Source organism: Urocitellus parryii, chromosome 11 (assembly GCF_045843805.1).
Source record: "Urocitellus parryii isolate mUroPar1 chromosome 11, mUroPar1.hap1, whole genome shotgun sequence".
NCBI classification, from domain to species: domain Eukaryota; kingdom Metazoa; phylum Chordata; class Mammalia; order Rodentia; family Sciuridae; genus Urocitellus; species Urocitellus parryii.
The window spans coordinates 112,423,825-112,445,153 of record NC_135541.1 but is presented as its reverse complement, the minus strand read 5'-3'; the positions used below and the strand labels follow the sequence as shown (position 1 = coordinate 112,445,153).

General features: G+C 36.5%; 1 protein-coding gene across 1 annotated transcript; it reads right to left on the bottom strand.

Moving 5' to 3' along the window:
• Positions 1–12,516: 12,516 nt before the first annotated feature.
• Positions 12,517–13,497, bottom strand: LOC113176203 (vomeronasal type-1 receptor 45-like). The gene is made up of 2 exons (XM_077791598.1): positions 13,139–13,497; positions 12,517–13,054 (listed from the first exon to the last, which is right to left on the bottom strand). The coding sequence occupies exons 1-2, from the start codon at positions 13,495–13,497 to the stop codon at positions 12,517–12,519; spliced, it is 897 nt and encodes a 298-aa protein (XP_077647724.1).
• Positions 13,498–21,329: the final 7,832 nt, after the last annotated feature.

Here is a 21,329-nt window from a genome sequence, read left to right as displayed (position 1 = left end):
TAGTAACTGTTTTATTCTGCTACTTTTCCTATCCCCTACTATCCCCCCTCCTCTCCCCTCCCATCTTCTCTCTCTACCCCATCTATTATAATTCATTTCTCTCCTTGTTAATTTTCCCATTCCCCTCACAACCTCTTATATGTAATATTGTATAACAATGAGGGTCTCCCTTCATTTCCATGCAATTTCCCTTTTCTCTCCCTTTCCCTCCCATCTCATGTCTCTGTTTAATGTTAATATTTTCTTCCTGCTCTTCCTCCCTGCTCTGTTCATAGTTGCTCTCATTATATCAAAGAAGACATTTGGTATTTGTTTTTTAGGGATTGACTAGCTTCACTAAGCATAATCTGCTCTAGTGCCATCCATTTCCCTGCAAATTCTATGATTTTGTCCTTTTTTATTGCTGCATAGTACTCCATTGTGTATAGATGCCACATTTTTTTTATCCATTCATCTATTGAAGGGCATCTGGGTTGGTTCCACAGTCTAGCTATTGTGAATTGTGCTGCTATGAACATCGATGTGGCAGCATCCCTGTAGCATGCTCTTTTAATGTCTTCAGGGAATAGTCCGAGAAGGGCAATAGCAGGGTCAAATGGTGGTTCCATTCCCAGCTTTCCCAGGAATCTCCAAACTGCTTTCCAAATTGGCCGCACCAATTTGCAGTCCCACCAGCAATGTACAAGAGTACCCTTTTCTCCACATCCTCGCCAGCACTTGTTGTTGTTTGACTTCATAGTGGCTGCCAATCTTACTGGAGTGAGATGGTATCTTAGGGTGGTTTTGATTTGCATTTCTCTGACTGCTAGAGATGGTGAGCATTTTTTCATGTACTTGTTGATTGATTGTATATCCTCCTCTGAGAAGTGTCTGTTCAGGTCCTTGGCCCATTTGTTGATTGGGTTATTTGCTATCTTATTGTCTAATTTTTTGAGTTCTTTGTATACTCTGGATATTAGGGCTCTATCTGAAGTGTGAGGAGTAAAAATTTGTTCCCAGGATGTAGGCTCCCTATTTACCTCTCTTATTGTTTCTCTTGCTGAGAAAAAACTTTTTAGTTTAAGTAAGTCCCATTTGTTGATTCTGGTTATTAACTCTTGTGCTATGGGTGTCCTATTAAGGAATTTGGAGCCCGACCCCACAATATGTAAATCATAGCCAACTTTTTCTTCTATCAGGCAAAGAGTCTCTGATTTGATATCAAGCTCCTTGATCCATTTTGAGTTAACTTTTGTGCATGGCGAGAGAAAGGGATTCAGTTTCATTTTGTTGCATATGGATTTCCAGTTTTCAAACACCATTTGTTGAAGATGCTATCCTTCCTCCATTGCATGCTTTTAGCCCCTTTATCAAATATAAGATAGTTGTAACTTTGTGGATTAGTCTCTGTGTCCTCTATTCTATACCATTGGTCCACCCGCCTGTTTTGGTACCAGTACCATGCTGTTTTTGTTACTATTGCTCTGTAGTATAGTTTGAGATCTGGAATCGCTATACCGCCTGATTCACACTTCCTGCTTAGAATTGCTTTTGCTATTCTGGGTCTTTTATTTCTCCATATGAATTTCATGATTGCTTTATCTATTTCTTCAAGAAATGATGTTGGGATTTTGATTGGCATTGCATTAAACCTATAGAGAACTTTTGGTAATATCGCCATTTTGATAATGTTAGTTCTGCCTATCCATGAACAAGGTATATTTTTCCATCTTCTAAGGTCTTCTTCTACTTCTCTCTTTAGGGTTCTGTAGTTTTCATTGTATAAATCTTTCACCTCTTTTGTTAGGTTGATTCCCAAGTATTTTATTTTTTTTGAGGATATTGTGAATGGAGTGTTTTTCCTCATTTCCGTTTCAGAAGTTTTGTCGCTGATATACAGAAATGCCTTTGATTTGTGCGTGTTGATTTTATATCCTGCCACTTTGCTGAATTCATTTATTAGTTCTAGTAGTTTCTTTGTAGATCCTTTTGGGTCTTCTAGGTATTGAATCATGTCATCTGCAAATAGTGATAATTTAAGTTCTTCTTTTCCTATTGTTATGCCTTTAATTTCCTTAGTCTGTCTAATTGCTCTGGCCAGTGTTTCGAGAACTATATTGAATAGAAGTGGTGATAGAGGGCATCCCTGTCTTGTTCCAGATTTTAGAGGGAATGCCTTTAACTTTTGTCCATTCAGAATGATGCTAGCCTGAGGCTTAGCATAGATAGCTTTTACAATGTCAAGGTAAGTTCCTGTTATCCCTAGTTTTTCTAATGTTTTGAACATAAAGGGGTGCTGTACTTTGTCGAATGCTTTCTCTGCGTCTATCGAGACGATCATATGGTTCTTATCTTTAAGTCTATTGATGTGGTGAATAATATTTATTGATTTACGTATATTGAACCATCCTTGCATCCCAGGGATGAATCCTACTTGATCATGGTGCACAATTTTTTTGATGTGTTTTTGTATTCGATTTGCCAGAATTTTATTGAGGATTTTTGCATCTAGGTTCATTAGAGATATTGGTCTGTAGTTTTCTTTCTTTGAGGTGTCTTTGCCTGGTTTCGGAATCAGGGTGATGTTGGCCTCATAGAATGAATTTGGAAGAGCTCCCTCTTTTTCTATTTCCTGAAATAACTTGAAAAGTATTGGTATTAATTCTTCTTTAAAGGTTTTGTAAAACTCTGCTGTATACCCATCTGGTCCTGGGCTTTTCTTGGTTGGTAGTCTTTTGATGGCTTCTTCAATTTCATCCATTGATATTGGTCTGTTCAAATTGTGTGTATCCTCCTGACTCAGTCTGGGCAAATCATATGACTTAAGAAATTTATGGATGTCTTCACTATCTTCTATTTTATTGGAATATAGGTTTTCAAAATAATTTCTAATTGTCTTCTGTATTTCTGTAGCATCTGTTGTGATATTGCCTTTTTCATCCCGTATGTTAGTAATTTGAGTTTTCTCTCTTCTTCTCTTCGTTAGCATGGCTAAAGGTCTGTCGATCTTATTTATTTTTTCAAAGAACCAACTTTTAGTTTTGTTAATTTTTTCAATAGTTTCTTTTGTTTCAATTTCATTGATTTCCGCTCTGATTTTAATTATTTCTTGCCTTCTGCTACATTTGCTGTTGTTTTGCTCTTCCTTTTCTAGAGCTTTGAGATGAAGTGTGAGCTCATTTATTTGTTGGTTTTTTCTTTTTTTGAGGAATGACCACCAGGCGATGAATTTTCCTCTTAAAACTGCTTTCATTGTGTCCCATAGATTCCGATATGTTGTGTCTGTATTTTCATTTATCTCTAAGAATTTTTTGATTTCCTCCTTTATGTCTTCTGTAACCCATTGATCATTCAGTAACATATTGTTCATTTTCCATGTGATGCAGGATTTTTCCTTCCTTCTTTTATCATTGATTTCCAGTTTCATTCCATTATGATCACATAAAATGCATGGTATTATCTCCACCCCTTTATATTTACTGAGGGTTGCCCTATGGCATAATATATGGTCTATTTTTGAGAAGGATCCATGTGCTGCTGAGAAAAAAGTATATCCATTTGATGATGGTTGATATATTCTATATATGTCAGTTAAGTCTAGGTTATTGATTGTGGTATTGAGTTCTATAGTTTCTTTATTCAACTTTTGTTTGGAGGATCTGTCTAATGGTGAGAGAGGTGTGTTGAAGTCACCCATAATTATTGTGTTTTCGTCTATTTGATTCCTGAACTTGAGGAGAATTTGTTTTATGAATATCGCAGCGCCATTATTTGGTGCATAAATATTGATAATTGTTATGTCTTGTTGGTGAATGGTTCCTTTTAACAGTATATAGTGTCCTTCTTTATCCCTTTTGATTAACTTAGTCTTGAAGTCGATTTTATTCGATATGAGGATGGCCACCCCTGCTTCCTTACGAGGACCGTGTGCGTGGTACATTTTTTCCCATCCTTTCACCTTCAGCCTGTGTATGTCTTTTCCAATCAGATGTGTCTCCTGGAGGCAGCATATTGTTGGATTTGTTTTTTTTAATCCATGATACCAGCCTATGACGCTTTATTGGAGAGTTTAAGCCATTAACATTCAGAGTTACTATTGATATATGGTTTGTACTTCCTTCCATGTTTGATTATTTATCCTTTTTTTAAAAAATTTAGTTTGTTTCTCCATGATTATCTTTCCCCTCACCCTCTGTCTTTACCGAGGCACTTCCCTCTGATGGTTTTGGTTATTGTTTTTCATTTCTTCCTCGTGTAGTGTTTTGCTCAAAATGCTTTGCAATGCTGGTTTTCTGGCTGCAAATTCTTTTAACTTTTGTTTATCATGAAAGATTTTTATTTCGTTGTCATACCTGAAGCTTAATTTTGCTGGATACAGAATTCTTGGTTGGCATCCATTGTCTTTCAGTGTTTGAAATACATTGTTCCATGACCTTCTTGCTTTCAGTGTCTGTGATGAAAAATCTGTTGTTAATCTTATTGGTTTACCCCTGAATGTAATCTGTCTCTTTTCTCTTGTAGCTTTTAATATTTTCTCTTTGTTCTGTATATTGGATATCTTCATAACAATGTGTCTTGGCGTTGGTCTACTGTGATTTTGTGTGCTCGGTGTCCTGAATGCATCTTCAATTTGTATATCTGTTTCCTTTTTTATTTCTGGAAAGTTTTCTGTAATTATTTCATTCAGCAGGTTACTCATTCCCATGGTTTGAATCTCTGTACCTTCTTCTATCCCGATGACTCGTAAATTTGTTTTTTTTATGTTATCCCATAACTCTTGGATGTTTTTCTCGTGATTTTTTACCAGCCTTTCTGAGTTGGCTAGACTCTTTTCAAGATGATATATTTTGTCTTCAGTATCTGACGTTCTGGCTTCTACTTGCTCCACTCTGTTAGTGATACTCTCAATTGAGTTTTTAATTTGGTTTATCGTTTCCTTCATTTCTAGAATTATTGTTTGATTATTTTTTTAATCTCTGTCTCCTGATAAAGATGCTTAACTTCTTCTTTTATCTGTTTATGTAACTCATTCTCAATGTGTTCTTTTGCTGCTTGAATTTGCTGTCTCGTATCCTCTTTAATGTTCCATTCCATCTGTCTAAGGTGTTCCTTGAGTTCTTTATATGAACATTTTTCCGATGACTCTAGGTCCTCCTGAATATTTAGGATGTCCTGCATTGTTTGTACTCCTTTTCTTCCTTGCTTTTTGAGGCTGCTCATGTTACTTCATGTTCTGTTTGACTGCTGAGTTACTATTTACTGCTATAAATTTATTTGATGCTTGGGAGGAAAGGTATTAGAAGGGAAGGGAAGAAGTCACTAAAGAGAATGAGAGTAAGCAGGTAGAATTCAAGGAAGGGGGGATAAGATAATTGAAAAGAAATGAAGAGACAAAAGAAGAAAAAAATAGGAAATAAAAAAAGAAAAAGAAAAAAAATTATAAAAAAAGAATAAAACAAAAATTAAAATTAAAATTGGAAGAAAAAAAATTTTTTTAAATTGTAAAAAAAAAAATTTAAAAAACAAGAAAGAAAAATGAAAATGAAAGAAAACCCCAAATCAAAATCAAAAAAAAAAAAGAGAAAAGAAAAAAGAAAAAAAAAAAACACTAATAAGTGCAGTCTTAGAGTTTGATTAACTTCTCTTACAGTAGGTGGCACTGTGCCCACCAGGCCAAGTTTCTCCTGTCAATACGCGGGAACCAATCACTGTGCAGCAGCTCCTCCTCCCAGACTGGGCGAGTCTCCAATCCTGAGTGCCTAGGGCCTCCTCTTGTGTCTAGTCACTTCCCCACTTTTCCTCTAGCCAGGCCCCTCTCACGGGTGCCGCTCACCACAATACTAGGTACACGCCAGGTCTGCTGCTCCCGGGAGCCCTGTTTTCATGGACGATTGGGCATACTCTCCCAGATTGCCTGTCCCTCAGACCCTAAGTTTGTGGAGCTTAGGGCTGAGAATCCTCAGCAAATTTTACTTGCCCTCCGGTAGCCACGCCCTCGGTAGCTGGTGCACGAGACGTCAGCTGTCAGCTCTGGTGGGAGCGGTAGTTCCGCGCCGCGGGTCCCTCGCCACCTCTAATTCCCTCGGTCTGGCTACCGCGCTCACGGGAGAGCTGGGAGGGGCCCTTACCGGAGAGCTGGGAGGGGCCCTTAAGGTTTCCCTGATGTGTGGAGAGGGAAGGCTAGGGGATTACACACCTGTAGCCGCAGGTTTCAATGAAGTTATCTCCTCCGCCGCAGTCTGATGACGTCAGTTCTCTGCCATGGTGGTATCTCTTGCAAATGGCGACAGTTCGTTTCCCTTTGCCAGGTGACCAATGCAATGGGTGGGTCCTTACTGTCTCTCCCAAGCCCCGTTTGAAACCTGTGGCCACTACCTATGAAGGCTCGGTTGCCATTACCTCCGTAGGATCAGAAGGGCTGACCAGTTGTTTCAGCCGGATGGATTAGTGCTGAGTCGCAGCTGTTTGTCTGCGGGAATCAGGCGAATGGGAGCTTGAATTCAGCCGATCTGGGCTCAGTGTGTGTTCTGAGAGGTCCAGATTGATCACCCCAGATCCACGTCAGCTCAGCATTGCTTAGTGATCCTGAGCAAACAGATTTAGGCTGTTTACGACTCCCTATGCCTGCACAGCTGAAGAGGTCAGAGACTTGATCTCTCCGCGCCCGCCGCCATGTTGGAATCCCCTGTAGTTTTCTTTCTTTGAAGTGTCTTTGTCTGGTTTCGGAATCAGGGTGATGTTAGCCTCGTAGAATGAATTTGGTAGTTCTCCCTCTTTTTCTATTTCCTGAAATAGCTTGAAAAGTATTGGTATTAGTTCCTCTTTAAAGGTTTTGTAAAACTCTGCTGTATACCCGTCCTGTCCTGGGCTTTTCTTAGATGGTAATCTTTTGATGGTTTCTTCTATTTCCTCAATTGATATTGGTCTGTTTAGGTTGTCTATATCCTCCTGACTCAATCTGGGCAGATTATATGACTTAAGAAATTTATCGATGCCTTCACTATCCTCTATTTTATTGGAGTATAAGGATTCAAAATAATTTCTGATTATCTTCTGTATTTCTGAAGTGTCTGTTGTGATATTGCCTTTTTCATCCCGTATGCTGGTAATTAGAGTTCTCTCTCTTCTTCTCTTCGTTAGCATGGCTAAGGGTCTGTCAATTTTATTTATTTTTTCAAAGAACCAACTTTTAGTTTTGTCAATTTTTTCAATTGTTTCTTTTGTTTCAATTTCATTAATTTCAGCTCTGATTTTAACTATTTCTTGCCTTCTACTTCTTTTGCTATTGTTTTGCTCTTCTTTTTCTAGGATTTTGAGATGAAGTATGAGATCATTTATTTGTTGGTTTTTTCTTTTTTTAAGGAATGCACTCCAAGCAATAAATTTTCCTCTTAGAACTGCTTTCAATGTGTCCCATAGATTTCGATATGTTGTGTCTGTGTTTTCATTTAACTCTAGGAAGTTTTTAATTTCCTCCTTGATGTCTTCTAAAACCCATTGATCATTCAGTAACCTATTGTTCATTCTCCAAGTGATGCATGATTTTTCCTTCCTTCTTTTATCGTTGATTTTCAGTTTCATTCCATTGTGATCAGATAAGATGCATGGTATTATCTCTACACCTTTATATTGACTAAGAGTTTCCCTGTGACATAATGAGAAGGATCCATGTGCTGCTGAGAAAAAAGTGTAGCTGCTTGATGTTGGGTGGTATATTCTATATGTGTCAATTAAGTCTAGGTTGTTAATTGTATTATTGAGTTCTATAGTTTCCTTATTCAGCTTTTGTTTGGAAGATCTGTCCAGTGGTGAGAGAGGTGTGTTAAAGTCTCCCATGATTATTGTATGGTGGTCTATTAGATTCTTGAACTTGAGAAGAGTTTGCTTGATAAACATAGCAGCCCCGTTGTTTGGGGCATATATATTTATGATTCTTATGTCTTGTTGGTGTATGGTTCCCTTGAGCAGTATGTAGTGTCCCTCTTTATCCCTTTTGATTAACTTTGGCTTGAAATCTATTTTATTTGATATGAGTATGGACACTCCTGCTTATTTCCGCAGTCCATATGAGTGATATGATTTTTCCCAACCTTTCACCTTCAGTCTATGTATATCTTTTCCTATCAAATGCATCTCCTGCAGGCAGCATATTGTTGGGTCTTGTTTTCTGATCCATTCAACTAGCCTGTGTCTCTTAATTGGTGAGTTTAAGCCATTAACATTTAGGGTTATTATTGAGATATGGTTTGTTCTTCCAGCCATAGTTTGTTTATTAATGCTATTAAACCTGATTTGTTTTCCTCTTTGATTATTTTCCCCCCTTTACTGTCCTACCTCCCACTGTTGGTTTTCATTGTTGTTTTCCATTTCCTCTTCCTGTAGTGTTTTGCCAAGGATTTTTTGAAGAGATGGTTTTCTAGCTGCAAATTCTTTTAACTTTTGTTTGTCGTGGAATGTTTTAATTTCATCTTCCATCCTGAAGCTTAATTTCGCGGGATACCCGATTCTTGGTTGGAATCCATTTTCTTTTATCGTTTGAAATATGTTATTCCAGGATCTTCTAGCTTTTAGAGTCTGTGTTGAGAGATCAGCTGTTATCCTGATTGGTTTACCCCTAAATGTAATCTGCTTCCTTTCCCTTGTAGCTTTTAAAATTCTCTCCTTATTCTGTATGTTGGACATCTTCATTATAATGTGTCTAGGTATGGATCTCTTATGATTTTGCACAATCGGTGTCCTGTAGGCTTCTAGGATTTGGGATTCTGTCTCATTCTTCAAGTCTGGGAAGTTTTCTTGTATTATTTCACTGAATAGATTGCTTAATCCTTTGGTTTGGAGCTCTGTGCCTTCCTGTATCCCAATGACTCTTAAGTTTGGTCTTTTGATATTATCCCATAGCTCTTGAATGTTCTGCTCATGGTTTCTTAGTAGACTTGCTGAGCTATCTATGTTCTTTTCAAGTTGAAATACTCTGTCTTCATTGTCTGATGTTCTATCTTCTAAGTGATCCACTCTGCTGGTAGTATTCTCAATTGAGTTTTTAAGTTGGTTTATTGTTTCCTGCATTTCTAGTATTTCTATTTGTTTGTTTTTTATTACCTCTATCTCCCTGTGAAATTGATCTTTTACTTCCTGGATTTGTTTGTCAATGTGATCTTTCATTGTCTGATTTTGCTGTCTCATGTCTTCCTTGAGACTCCAGATCATCTGAAGCATGTATGTCCTGAGCTCTCTATCTGACATTCCATCTGTTGCAGTTATTACCTCTTCTAAAGTTGAGTTGACCTGCATTGCCTGTGGTCCTTTCTTTCCTTGTCGTTTCATACTGCTGGCGTTTCTTTCTGCTTGGTGAAATTGTTGTGTCTTTGATATTTTCCCTCTATTTATTTATATTGCTCTTGTATAGTTGAAAAATCACCCTTGCAGGGCAGGTAGTGGCTGTGATTCTCCTCCAATTAGTGTGATCCGTCTACCATGCTGGCAGGCCCTAGGTCTGCTTTGCTGGTCGGTCAAAGGTCCACCTACCCAGCAGGCGCCAGGGGCACCTGTGTCACTCCATAGGTTGCTGGGCCTAACCTCCCGATGGGTTGCAGGTTCGCCTAGCTTGCAGGCACTGGGGGAGGGGCCGGTTCCGCCCCTCAGCAGGGTTTGGGCCCGCTCTGCTGGTGTTCACAGTCCCGCCTACCTGCAGACACTGGGGGAGGGGACGGGCCTAGCCCTCAGCCGTCCGCCGGACCTGTCCTAGTGGGTCCGGTCCGCGTTCCCCGCAGGCGCGTGTAGCTGCTGTCACTTGGCTGGTTGCTGGGCCTGACCCGCCCGCCCGTGGCTTGCAGGTTCGCCTAGCTTGCAGGCCCAGAACACACCCTTTAAACACCACTTGGTTTAGCTTCCAGATCATCTAAGTTAAAATGGGTTTTCTCTTCTACAGGTTTTTCTGTTGCTAATCTACTTATTGTGTTTCTCTGGGTTCTCCCTCCCCTCTTTTGGGGACCAGCACCTCTGTTGCTACTGTAACCAGCTTGGTTCCAGTGTATGCTTTCTTGTTAGTTAAGTGCACCCAAGTTCCTGAGTCTCTAAAGTCACTGCTGTCATAGGAGAGCAGAGAGAGAAAACTTCAAACCTCTGTTCTTTTCTTTCAATGAAAGAAACTTTCATATCAGACACAAAATCCATGCAAGATAACTTTATTATAAGTGACAGAAAAAAATGTATGTTGAAGTGAAAATAAAGTAAAAGCAAAGTAAGACTTCAGAGAGCTCTCACAGGAGTGAGTGTGTCATCTCCAAGTGGTGTCTCAAAATATATTACTATTTGGTGCCTGTGTTCAGCAATGTTTGCCAATAAGCTGTTCAATTCATCCTTCACATCAGGTGGTATAGTTTTTTACTTTAGTTGGTCTTATCTGGAACTGTCATGGTTTGGCCATTCTATTGGGAGGAGTTGACCTACAAGACTATCATGTTAATGTGAGCATAGTGGTCAGTGTCCAGTCAGAAGTTATTTTCGTGTGTCTGAGCAATTAAAGCAATCTTCCTTCCCAAATAGAAGCATCTCTAGCTATAACTCTTAGCTCCATGATCAACCTCAATGGACACGGTCAAGGATTAGTCCCTTTATTTCTTCTTTGTTGATGTATTTCCCCGGTTATCCTCTTTGTTTCTTTTTTTTTTTAATACAAATTCACTGTGACCATTTGCTTTCTCATCCACTTTGAAAGTAGTTTAAAGAAAATGCTAAAAGTAATTTAAAGAACACTTGGGTGATTGCTATGTGATCTACTGATAATTGCTAGCTACAACCTAATTATAGCACATGTGAAAGATTTCTTGGTGCAGTATTGTAATCCCTCCCTCTTACCTCCTCCTCTATCCAGAAATGACCACTTACTAAGAGTTTTATTTTCATATACTACACTGTAGTATGAACCTCAGACAAATCAGCGATTAGAGTCCAGGTCTACATGGTGGGTGACCCTGGGACAATACATTCATCAACTGCTCTTAGTTTAATTATCATAAAATAAGGATTCTACCAACAAAGTCACAAGACCAACTGGAATGTTAGGATCAAAGTTTAGAAAGAAACTAGAATCACCTCTGGCACATAGTAGGTTCTCAATTTTTGGAAGTCAGTATCACAACCAACATTTTAAGTTGTTTGTCCAGAGTACAATTGGGAATGTGTAGCTCCACAGTGCCTTCCTATCTCCTAGAGTTCATATCTCTTATAATTGAAGCCATGCTGTCAACCTTTCCACCTTCTGTTCCTGTATGTTCATATTCTGGATACTTCATTTTAATGGAGTTATACAATCTGTGATTTAAAAAAAAATAGTTGTAGATGAATGCAATACATTTATTCATTTATTTATTTTATGTGGTGCTGAGAATAAAACTCAGTGCCTCATACATGCAAGGAAGTGATCTAACACTGAGCCACAACCCCAGCCCCCAATCTGTGATTTTTTTGTGTGTTTGATTTTAATTAGCTTAATACTTTGGAGATCTATCAATGTTGTAGTATATATCAGAATTTTATTCCTTTTTATGTGAGATTGGTATTCTACCATATACATGTATAAATTACAAATATACTTTGTACTTTAATATATACACACACATGGGCCTATTCATACATTTATATATAATTAAATATATATTCATATATATACCACATTTGTTTATACATTCTTTGCTTGATAATCATTTGAATTTTTACATTTTTGCAAACTTGAAATGTGCTGCCTGGTTGCTAGAATAATTTCAAAAAAGACTACAACACAGCTATATTTATACAGAATGAGCAACAATGTAGAAAAAAGAACAGAAGAAATATCAGTGGAATAGATAAAAATTAAGGTAAGAGAGGAGAGATGGAATAGGGAAAGACCTGGAGTGTATGTGAACTAAATTTCATATATATATGAAATTTATATATTTACATATATATATATATATATATATATATATATATATATATATATAAATATACCACAGTTAATCTCACTATCATATAAATCCGCAAGACATGAATTTTAAAAACTAAGTAAACAGCAAAAAATCAGTAGAGAAAATGGATGAGGTGATGGGAAGATGGTAGGGAAGGGAAAATACTTAGGACTGAATTAAAACAAACTATATTCTATGCTTTTATAATAATGTCAAAAGAAATTCAATTATCATATACAACTTAAAAAAGTAAAATTAAGAGTGGGGATATAGTTCAGTTGGTAGAGTGCTTGCCTTGCAGTCACAAGGTTCTGGGTTCTAATCCCCAGCACCACAAAAAAAAAGAACAAATTAAAAATAGAATTTCATTAAAAAAAACTTAAGAAATAAAATTCACAAAAATATACATATTATTAATATATGTGACAGAAAGTAACATGAAACTAAAAATCTATAGATGTAAATCAAGAAACTCATGCAAATAGAAGGTAAAGTTGTACATAAGATCCTTAATAATGACATAGGTTACATTACCTGACAAAAACTTTGATATATTCATTAATATTTCTTTTCATTCTGAGAGAAAATTCTATAAAATAGAGAACATTGTTTTATTGAGCGTGGTAAAGCTGCCTTCGATCAGTTTTGTCAGAAACTGACCTTTGTTCCTGCATTTGGTTTGCATTACTTTTATTATTTGAGTGTCAGCACTGATCAGCACCAAAGGACTGACTGAGCTATAGCCATTGGCCATAAGCATGTGGAGACATACCAGGATGGGGTTATTGGTCCATGTCATGCCTATGAATAATGAAATAAAGAAATCTGCACAGTACAGAATGGAAAAACAACTGATGAGCTGCAGAATGGTGTGAGTGGCCCTTTGTTGTAGGGAGGTCTTTGGGGAGAACCCAGAACTATGAAGAGTCATGATCCACTGTTTATGTCTGTACAAGATAATGATCATGTATCCACTGGAGAGAACCATGAGGCTCACAAAGAAGACATCTTTAAGTGCCATCAAGGTGAGGAAGATATCCCTGTAAATTGGTATAAAGGAACAGCAGTCAGTGACAAACAGAAGACCAGTTTTATTGGTTGGGGCCACAGTACACAGAAGCTGGTTGCTAGAAATGAACATTGAAAAGACCCACAAGAACAAAAAGAGCCACTGGATGTGATTTTGGGGTTAAAATTTGAAGTGGGCCAACCAGGAGTCATGGGGGCTGATAGTGATGGCCTGGAGCACACTCAGGACACAGGTGGTGCAGATGGAAAGTCCCCTCATGACTTTGTGCAGGAAGACAAGCACTTTGCATTTGAGGTCAACTGGAATGTCCTGTGTTTCCCAAATGTCTGTAGATATCAGAAGGCCCATGGTGAGGAGCATGAAGAAGTGTGTCAGAGCCAAGTGGGTGATGAGGAGGTCGGTGAGCCTGGGCTTGGTGCCCACCAGGACAGCAGCAATGTTCAGACATAACAGAAAGGTATTTGCTGAGATCCCAATGCCAGCTTGAGGATAAAAGGCATTTCTTATGGCACTGAATGTGGAATGTTGTTTTGTCTTCATGAGGACATTGAAGGTTGAAACAAACGTGTTTATGGAAAGAAAACCAGAAGTGTTTGACAGAAGTAGTATTTTCATTGCCATATTTCTGTCATTTTATCACCTTTTACTGTATCTAGAAGCATTAGTTACTACAAAAGTTTCTAGTAAATAGGATAGAGTATTTCCTCCATTGTCAATTTAAGTTGAAGGGAAGGTGTGTGGCTCAGTGGTAGAATGTGGGCTTGGCCCACAGGAAAGTTTTGTTGCACCCCAGGCATTGAAAAGGAAAATAATAAATAAAAATTCATTGGTTAATTTTACCTTATGCACCACTTATTCTTTCAGATCAATGATTTTGTATATTTCCCACTCACCTCATGGATTTGCTAATATCTTACTCAGGAAAACATACTATGCTTTCCTTTACATTATAAATTCCATCATATTATAATCACTTACTTTAATTTATTCCTGAAGAGTTCTTAAAAGTGGAGATGTTGTCTTATTTATCTTTGGAATAAAGTATCTGAAATAGTGCTGCTACATAGAAATTTGCCATGAATGATTGTTGGTGTGAAGGATGGACTAGTGGAAATTGGAATCTGCCAGGGAAATAAATACAATGATGCTCAATATCATGGTTTCCTTATAGAAGTACAGAAAATGTGGAAAAATTTGTAGTTGTGTTCCTCACCCAGATGACTTTATTTAACTCATGCCACACTACTTACTATAGTGGTGAGCCCTGTCCCCTTACATAATTAATTTCATCTCAGTTTATATCCTGAGTAAAAGCAGTACCAAGATAGAATATTTCTACTAGCATTGTTGGTGTGAACAATTAAATAATGGCTAATATATTTGAAGCACTATATAAATTTTAATTATTCTTGTATTTTTATCACTATCTCAACTTGGTTTGGGAGATTTAATTTAGTATATGAAAGGTTTCATAACTTAAAGTACAAAAGTCTACCAAACATTAATGCTTGCATATTGATGGTATTCTAACTTTTCTCCCCTCATTTTAAAATTACTCCTAGCAATATATTTAAATATTTTAATATTGATACACACTCCAGAGAAACAGGCAGACAGCTGGTATGACCTGTTTCTCATGGATGAGCACTAAGAAATGCCAGTTTCTAGGGTTGGGGATGTGGCTCAAGCAGTAGTGTGCTCACCTGGGATGCTTGCGGCCGGAGTTCGATCCTCAGCACCACATACAAACAAAGATATTGTGTCCACTGAAAACTAAAAAATAAATATTACAAAAAATATCTCTCTCTTTAAAAAAAAAGAAATTCCAGTTTCTATTTTAATTTTCTCAGACCTGTGTATAAGAGAAAATAGTCTAACCAGATCAATGATGGTGGGGCATCCTTTACACAAAATGTCCCATGCAACTTGTTCAGTTAAATTCTGACAGATATTTAGATGCTCAGCAGTAGGAACTGATGTCAAGTGTCCTTCAGTTAGTCTCTCATATGATCTACAGTTCTGTGGGTACATGGTCAATGTTCCACTGAAGACAGGGCCCTGGCTCCTATGCAGGCATTTTCTTCAATCTCTTTAACCAGTGTCTTAAAGTTTTTGATCTATTAAACACTGAGAAAATGGTAGTAACTTAATTCTGGGCACTCATATGAATAGTAAGAATTATATAATAAATGATTTATATGCTCCAATTTATGAAAATAACTATCTAATGAAAGGCAGAGTTACTGAGATTCAATAACCCCAACATAATGCCTATGAAATGAAGAGAGTGGGCATAGAAATAAATACAGAGAAACACAAGAGACTCAGTCCAGGGAAGCCACAGAGCCCATGTACAGAATGCACAGATACCATGTGAATAGGGTGGAATGCAAGAGATGTATTTGGAGTAAAAAGCTGAATCCCATGAAATTTGAAGCTAGCATTTTTATCATGACATTGGGATAATTCCTATCCCAACATATGTATGTGTTTTTGAAGAAGAAAATTAAAAATCAACATTAGATTTTTAGGTGATTAACAAACAGGAAAATTATTCTCATAAAATACTTGCTGAAATTAGCTGAAAATCCAGCCTAAGAAGGTTTGTAGAAAGCAAAAAGGTGAACATTTTTTTTTTGCAGGGGGGACAGGTGATTGGACCCAGGAGTGTTTTACCATATCCCCAACCCCCAGTCCTTGTTATCTTAAATTTTGGACACTTTCTCACCATAGTGACTTAGGACATAACTAATTTGCCAAGACTGGTCCTGATCTTGGCATTCTCCTGCATTTGACTCCCAAGTTCCTGAAACAATTGTCACATTCATGCCCAACTTAGGTGGAACTTTACTCATCTAGTCTATCTCTTTGCTTGTTTTTCAGCAGATAAAAGAAAGAAAAAGGTCACACACACACACACACACACACACACACACACATACTCTTTGTAAATGCAACAAAACTTGCAATTTCAAGGTACATCAAGTATTTCAAACTTAAAATTCAGGCATTGATAACAGGGACCCATCAACTTCAATCTGTCATATTCTAGGTGGTACATTTGTCACCAGAGAAAGAAATGTCTGCTATGAGCAAGTTTACATAAAACTGCAAGTCTTCATTTGAATTTATACTTTTTGGAAGATCCTGGAATATTCCTTAGCTCAGAAACATTTACCAGCACATTCATTCAGACCCTGAAATATACCCGAGTGATGAATAGTAGATGTCTAAGACTTTGAGTCTCCTTCAGGAAATCGGGCCATATTTCACAAGTGTCTGTCATCCTTCTTCCATGACTGCCTTCAGACATTTGGGAATCAGGATGGAAAACATCTCCACTACTGTAGTCTAATTACCATTTCCTTTTCTTCAAAATCATACAAATTCCTAAAGTTTACAGTATTGTACCTTGATTAATGTGCAAATGTGAATTCTGTGATTATTCAGTGACTGCATAAATCTGTCATTGGAAAATAATTTTATGAAGATTATTTTCAATTCTGAATATCATTAATAAAGATATGGGTGACTGGAGCAGCAAAAAATGCTTTAGAATATTGTATGTTTTTCATTAAAGATGAAATATTTTTCCTCTAGGTTATTTTAAATTGCTGTTATTTGCTACAGAAATGTCAGTGAGAACACACACACACAAAAAAAACAGGACTTTGTTTTATTTTTAGGGGATTCAGTAAATTTAATATAAGCAAAATATATATTGCTTTTTAAGAAATTGCTACTTATGCAAAAATTACTGTTTCAAATTTTATGTATTTTCCTAATGATTGTGCATTAGTAAAGAATAAAGCTAGTAGATGAGCTGGGAGAAGGTGACAATTCTAGACATTTTCTGGATCAAGGAACAATGATTTTTAACATTAGGGATGTAACCTGTAGCCAGATCAGTGGGCCTATATTTATGTATAATAGCATTACTCTGCCAAGCCATGAATAAAATAATGTTTATTTCATCAAAAGTTTAAAATTCTTCAGTTTTCTCTCTTTGCATCTCTGGGAATTTTTTTTTTTTTAGAATAGAAAATTCAGTGAAGCTACATCAAAGAATGACTAACTCTGGAACATTTGGTGTTAAATTCTATGTTCTTTCTCAATTATTTGCATTAATAGAGAAGAACTCATCTTACAGGTGAAGCAAACACTTCCAAAAATATGACAGGTATTAAGGAACAGTGTTTACCAACATGAAGAGATATTAACTTTCACTAGATAAATGTCCCTGGGCTGTGTATACTAATATCACTATAGTAATGTCAATTATAAAAACATTTTAGGAGCTGGGAATGTGGCTCAAGCAGGAGCGTGCTCACCTGGCATGCATGCGGCCTGGGTTCGATCCTCAGCACCACATACAAATAGAGATGTTGTGTCCGCTAAAAACTAAAAAAAAAAAAAAAAAATTAATAAAAAGAATTCTCTCTCTCTTTAAAAAAAATAAAAACATTTATATTTTACTTCATACAAAACTCAAGTTTATTCTACTATTTTCTTATCTTCATGCATCCCTAGGACAGTTTTTAAAATTGTGAAATATTTTGATAACACAGAATGCTAAATCATACCCATTTTTACATTTTTGTGCTTGCTAACTATTTTTGATTCTTTGTAGTTATGTCCATCATTAGGATACACTTTGACCTTATCACAATAACATGGAATACAATTTGTTCTAATTTTGTCCCCAGCACTTCACTTCTCACATTCTTTCCTCTACTCCTTCTACTCTATTGATCCCTGTGCAACTTTTTAATTTTTAACTGGGGATTGAACTCAGGGTCACTCAACCTCTGAGCCACATCCCCAGCCCTATGTTGTATTTTATTTAGAGACAGGGTCTCACTGAGTTGCTTAGTGCCTTGCACTTGTTGAGGCTGGCTTTGAAATCATCATCCTTCTGTCTCGGCCTACCGAGCTTCTGGGCTTACAAGCATGTGCCACCGTGCCTGGCAATCACTTTGCAATTTATATGTAGTATTATTTTTACTTATTTCAATATTAGTGCCTGGTAAATGTATTTGATATTGTGATTCATTGTGGTATATTCACATATGAAATTTGGTCAGATTAATTCAACTGTTCTTTCCTTTTTCTGTCTCTCCTTCCTTCCCCTCAACACACTTCATCTACTATTCTGATCTTTTTCTCAATTTTGATTAAATTTTCTCTCCTTTTGTTCCTACAATATTTTCAAAGGACACTAAATTTTTCAAATTAAGAATAATATCTATGTATAAGTGAAGAAGATAATTAGTCACTATATGTAATGAAACTGTACATGTTTTAATGAACAAAATGTTATTAATTTTGGTAAACACACACTACAGCTTTTATTTGAAGTTACTACTATTGCTAATATTATATTAGCTAGGATTTTTAGTATAGGTGTCCCTGAGTTTATGAATTGTTGTAATCATGAGTTGAAACATGTTAAGTACTAGAAAGTAGTAAAAGCTACAACTGCTAGAATTTTAAATTCTTATTCCTTGTGAAGATTTATAATGAAAAATCCTCTCATGTACAATAATCCTTGTAATGTTATAAATTATACTAATACTATGAAATAAAAGTAATCCTACAAAATGTCAATTAAATCACAATTCTAAACATACCTGAGTGCTCGGTGTGAGGTAGTAATGTCAGACTTCAAAGTGCCTTCCTTGTGCCTACCTAGGAGACTCCTCTGTCTTCTCTTTTACTCAGATTTGGAGTTGGGGCTTCCAAGATGAAGTTATATAATTGAGACAGCTTTGGCTTATCTCTCAGTAGACTAGTAATCTTGGTGTTGCTTCTGAAGTCTGACAATACCTGTCTTGCCATAGTTAGTGAGGGTATCCTCAAAGGAAAAGAAAACTATTTCTTCCATTCTCAGACAATGGTAAACAAACCCCCTCTGGATGAAAACTTTTTTTGTGTGTAGCTCTTATTTTCCAAACCAAGCAACTTGCATTTTCGGGAGTACCTATCATAGTAAACCAATCTTAGCCCAATAACAGGGATTTAAAATGGGTAAATCTGGACATAAAAGAATAAAGTGTAAAAAACTTCAAGTGTTATATATGAATAAAATAAACTGAAAATATATATTTTCAGATCTGTCTGCTGAAAATATCTCACAGTAATCACATTCAAATATCCATGTATTTGACTTTCAGTGAAATTTGATTTCCAAATACCTACGTGGAGACAATGATCACAGTGACTTGGGAGGCTTTGGCAGAAGGATCACAAATACAATGCCATCCTCAAGAACTTAGTGAGGCCCTAAGCAGCTCAGTGAGACCCTGTCTCTAAAAAATAATTTTAAGAAGTCTAAAGATGCGTCTCAGTGGTAAAATGTTCTTGTGTTTAATCCCTGGTATCAAAAAAAAATCCTCATTTGAAAAAAGAAAATGTATAGAGTGACCTGGGACATCTTGTGCTGCAAAGGAATAATGGAGGTGAAAGAAGTGAGTGAGGGTGGTGTGAAAGAAAAAAAAAAGGAAGAAATTCATAGACTAATGGAATCATTTCCCCTGGATTTGCATGTATGTTAAATGAGCCTTTCCTGAGTGAACCACTCCTCTCTTCATCCTGGGATTTCTTTCTTTCATACATAACTGTGGTTCCCCTAATTTTCTTCCATTTAGTACCCTCCACACCTCACTCTCTCAAGTCAGACTTGAATGTTATATGGATCTATCTTCATTATTCAACATGAATGTGCATGGAATGACATATCTCATTCTAGAGCTGGGAGAGAATTTCTCCATTTAGTGTAGATTCTAACTTATCCAAGAGCAAATGGTGTGAAAACTTTGGATGTCTTTGAACCATGACTCATATTTATGTATGATTGAAATATTCAATTTTTATTTTTTTGTTTGTCCCAAGTAGTCATACATTCCAGTAGAATGGATTTTAACATATTGCACAAAAATAAAGCACACATTCTCTTTCCTCTGGCTGTCATTGTGTAGGGTCACACTAGTAGTGTAATCATACATACATATAGGATAATAATGTCAGTCTCATTCCACCATCTTTTGTATCCCCATACCCACCTCCCCTGCTCTTAATCCTCTCTGCAAAATCCAAAGTTGACATTTAAGTTTTGATGGCAGTGTGAGGTGACTCCCATGACATTTTTTTTTTTTGCATGTGGATATCCACTTGTCCCAGCACCATTGGTGATATGACAGTCCTTTCCCCATTGTGTATACTTGTCAAATATCAATAGGCCACAGATGCATGGGTTTAATTCTTGGTCATCTACTTTTTTCATTCATCAATGTATATGTCCTTATGCCAGTACCACATTGTTTTGATTACTATAACTTTATAGTAAGTTTTGAAATGACAAGTCTGAGTTCTCTTTCTTTCAAAATCATTTTATTTTTAATATTTGAGGCCCTTTGCTGTTTAGATTGAATTTGATGATCAGCTCCTCTATTCCTTCAAAAAAAAAAAGAAAATGTAGTTGGGATTTTGATAGAGATCATATTAGATCTATAGATTACTTTGTTCAGCATTCCCCTCTTGGCAAAATTAACTACTACAACATGGAATATCTTCTTATATATTTTGAATTATTTTAATTTTTGAGCAATGCTTTATATTTTTATGCACAAGCTTTTTTCTCTTTGGTTATTTTATTCATTGTGGAATGGCTAATTTAAGCAAGTTAACATATGTATTACATCACATACATTTTTGTGGTGAGAATTTTAAATTCTACTCTCAGAAATTTTCAAGAATATAATACATTATAATTAATTATATTCACAATAATGTGTAACTGATCTCTTAAATTTATTTCTTCTAACTGAAATTTTGTAGGCATTGGCCAACATCTTCTCAATTCCCCATCTCTCCGTCTCTGGTGCCTACCATTCTATTCTGTTTCTGTGAGTTCAACTCTTAGATTCCACATATAAGTGAGATCATGTGACTTAGCTCCTGTGTTTTATGTCACTCACCATGTCCTTTGGTTCATTTATGTTGTCATACATGCATAGTTTTCCTTCTTTTTTCCAGGTATATCCATCTTCCATTGTATGTATGTAATACATTTTCTTCTTCTGTTCCTCTTTTGATAGGTGTTTAGGTTTCTTCCATTTCTTAGCTATTATAAATTATGCACCAATAAACATGGGAGTGTGTATACTATTTGTTTTTTAATTTTTAATTGAGTTTTTAAAATAAATTACAGCTGAATGCATACCAATTCTTATTACACTTATACAAGTCCAAATTTTTATATTTCTGGTTGTATAAAAAATTATATTCACACCAATTAATGTCTTCATCCATATACTTTGGATAATGATTTCCATCACATTCCACCATCCTGGCTAATCCCTGACCCCTCCTTT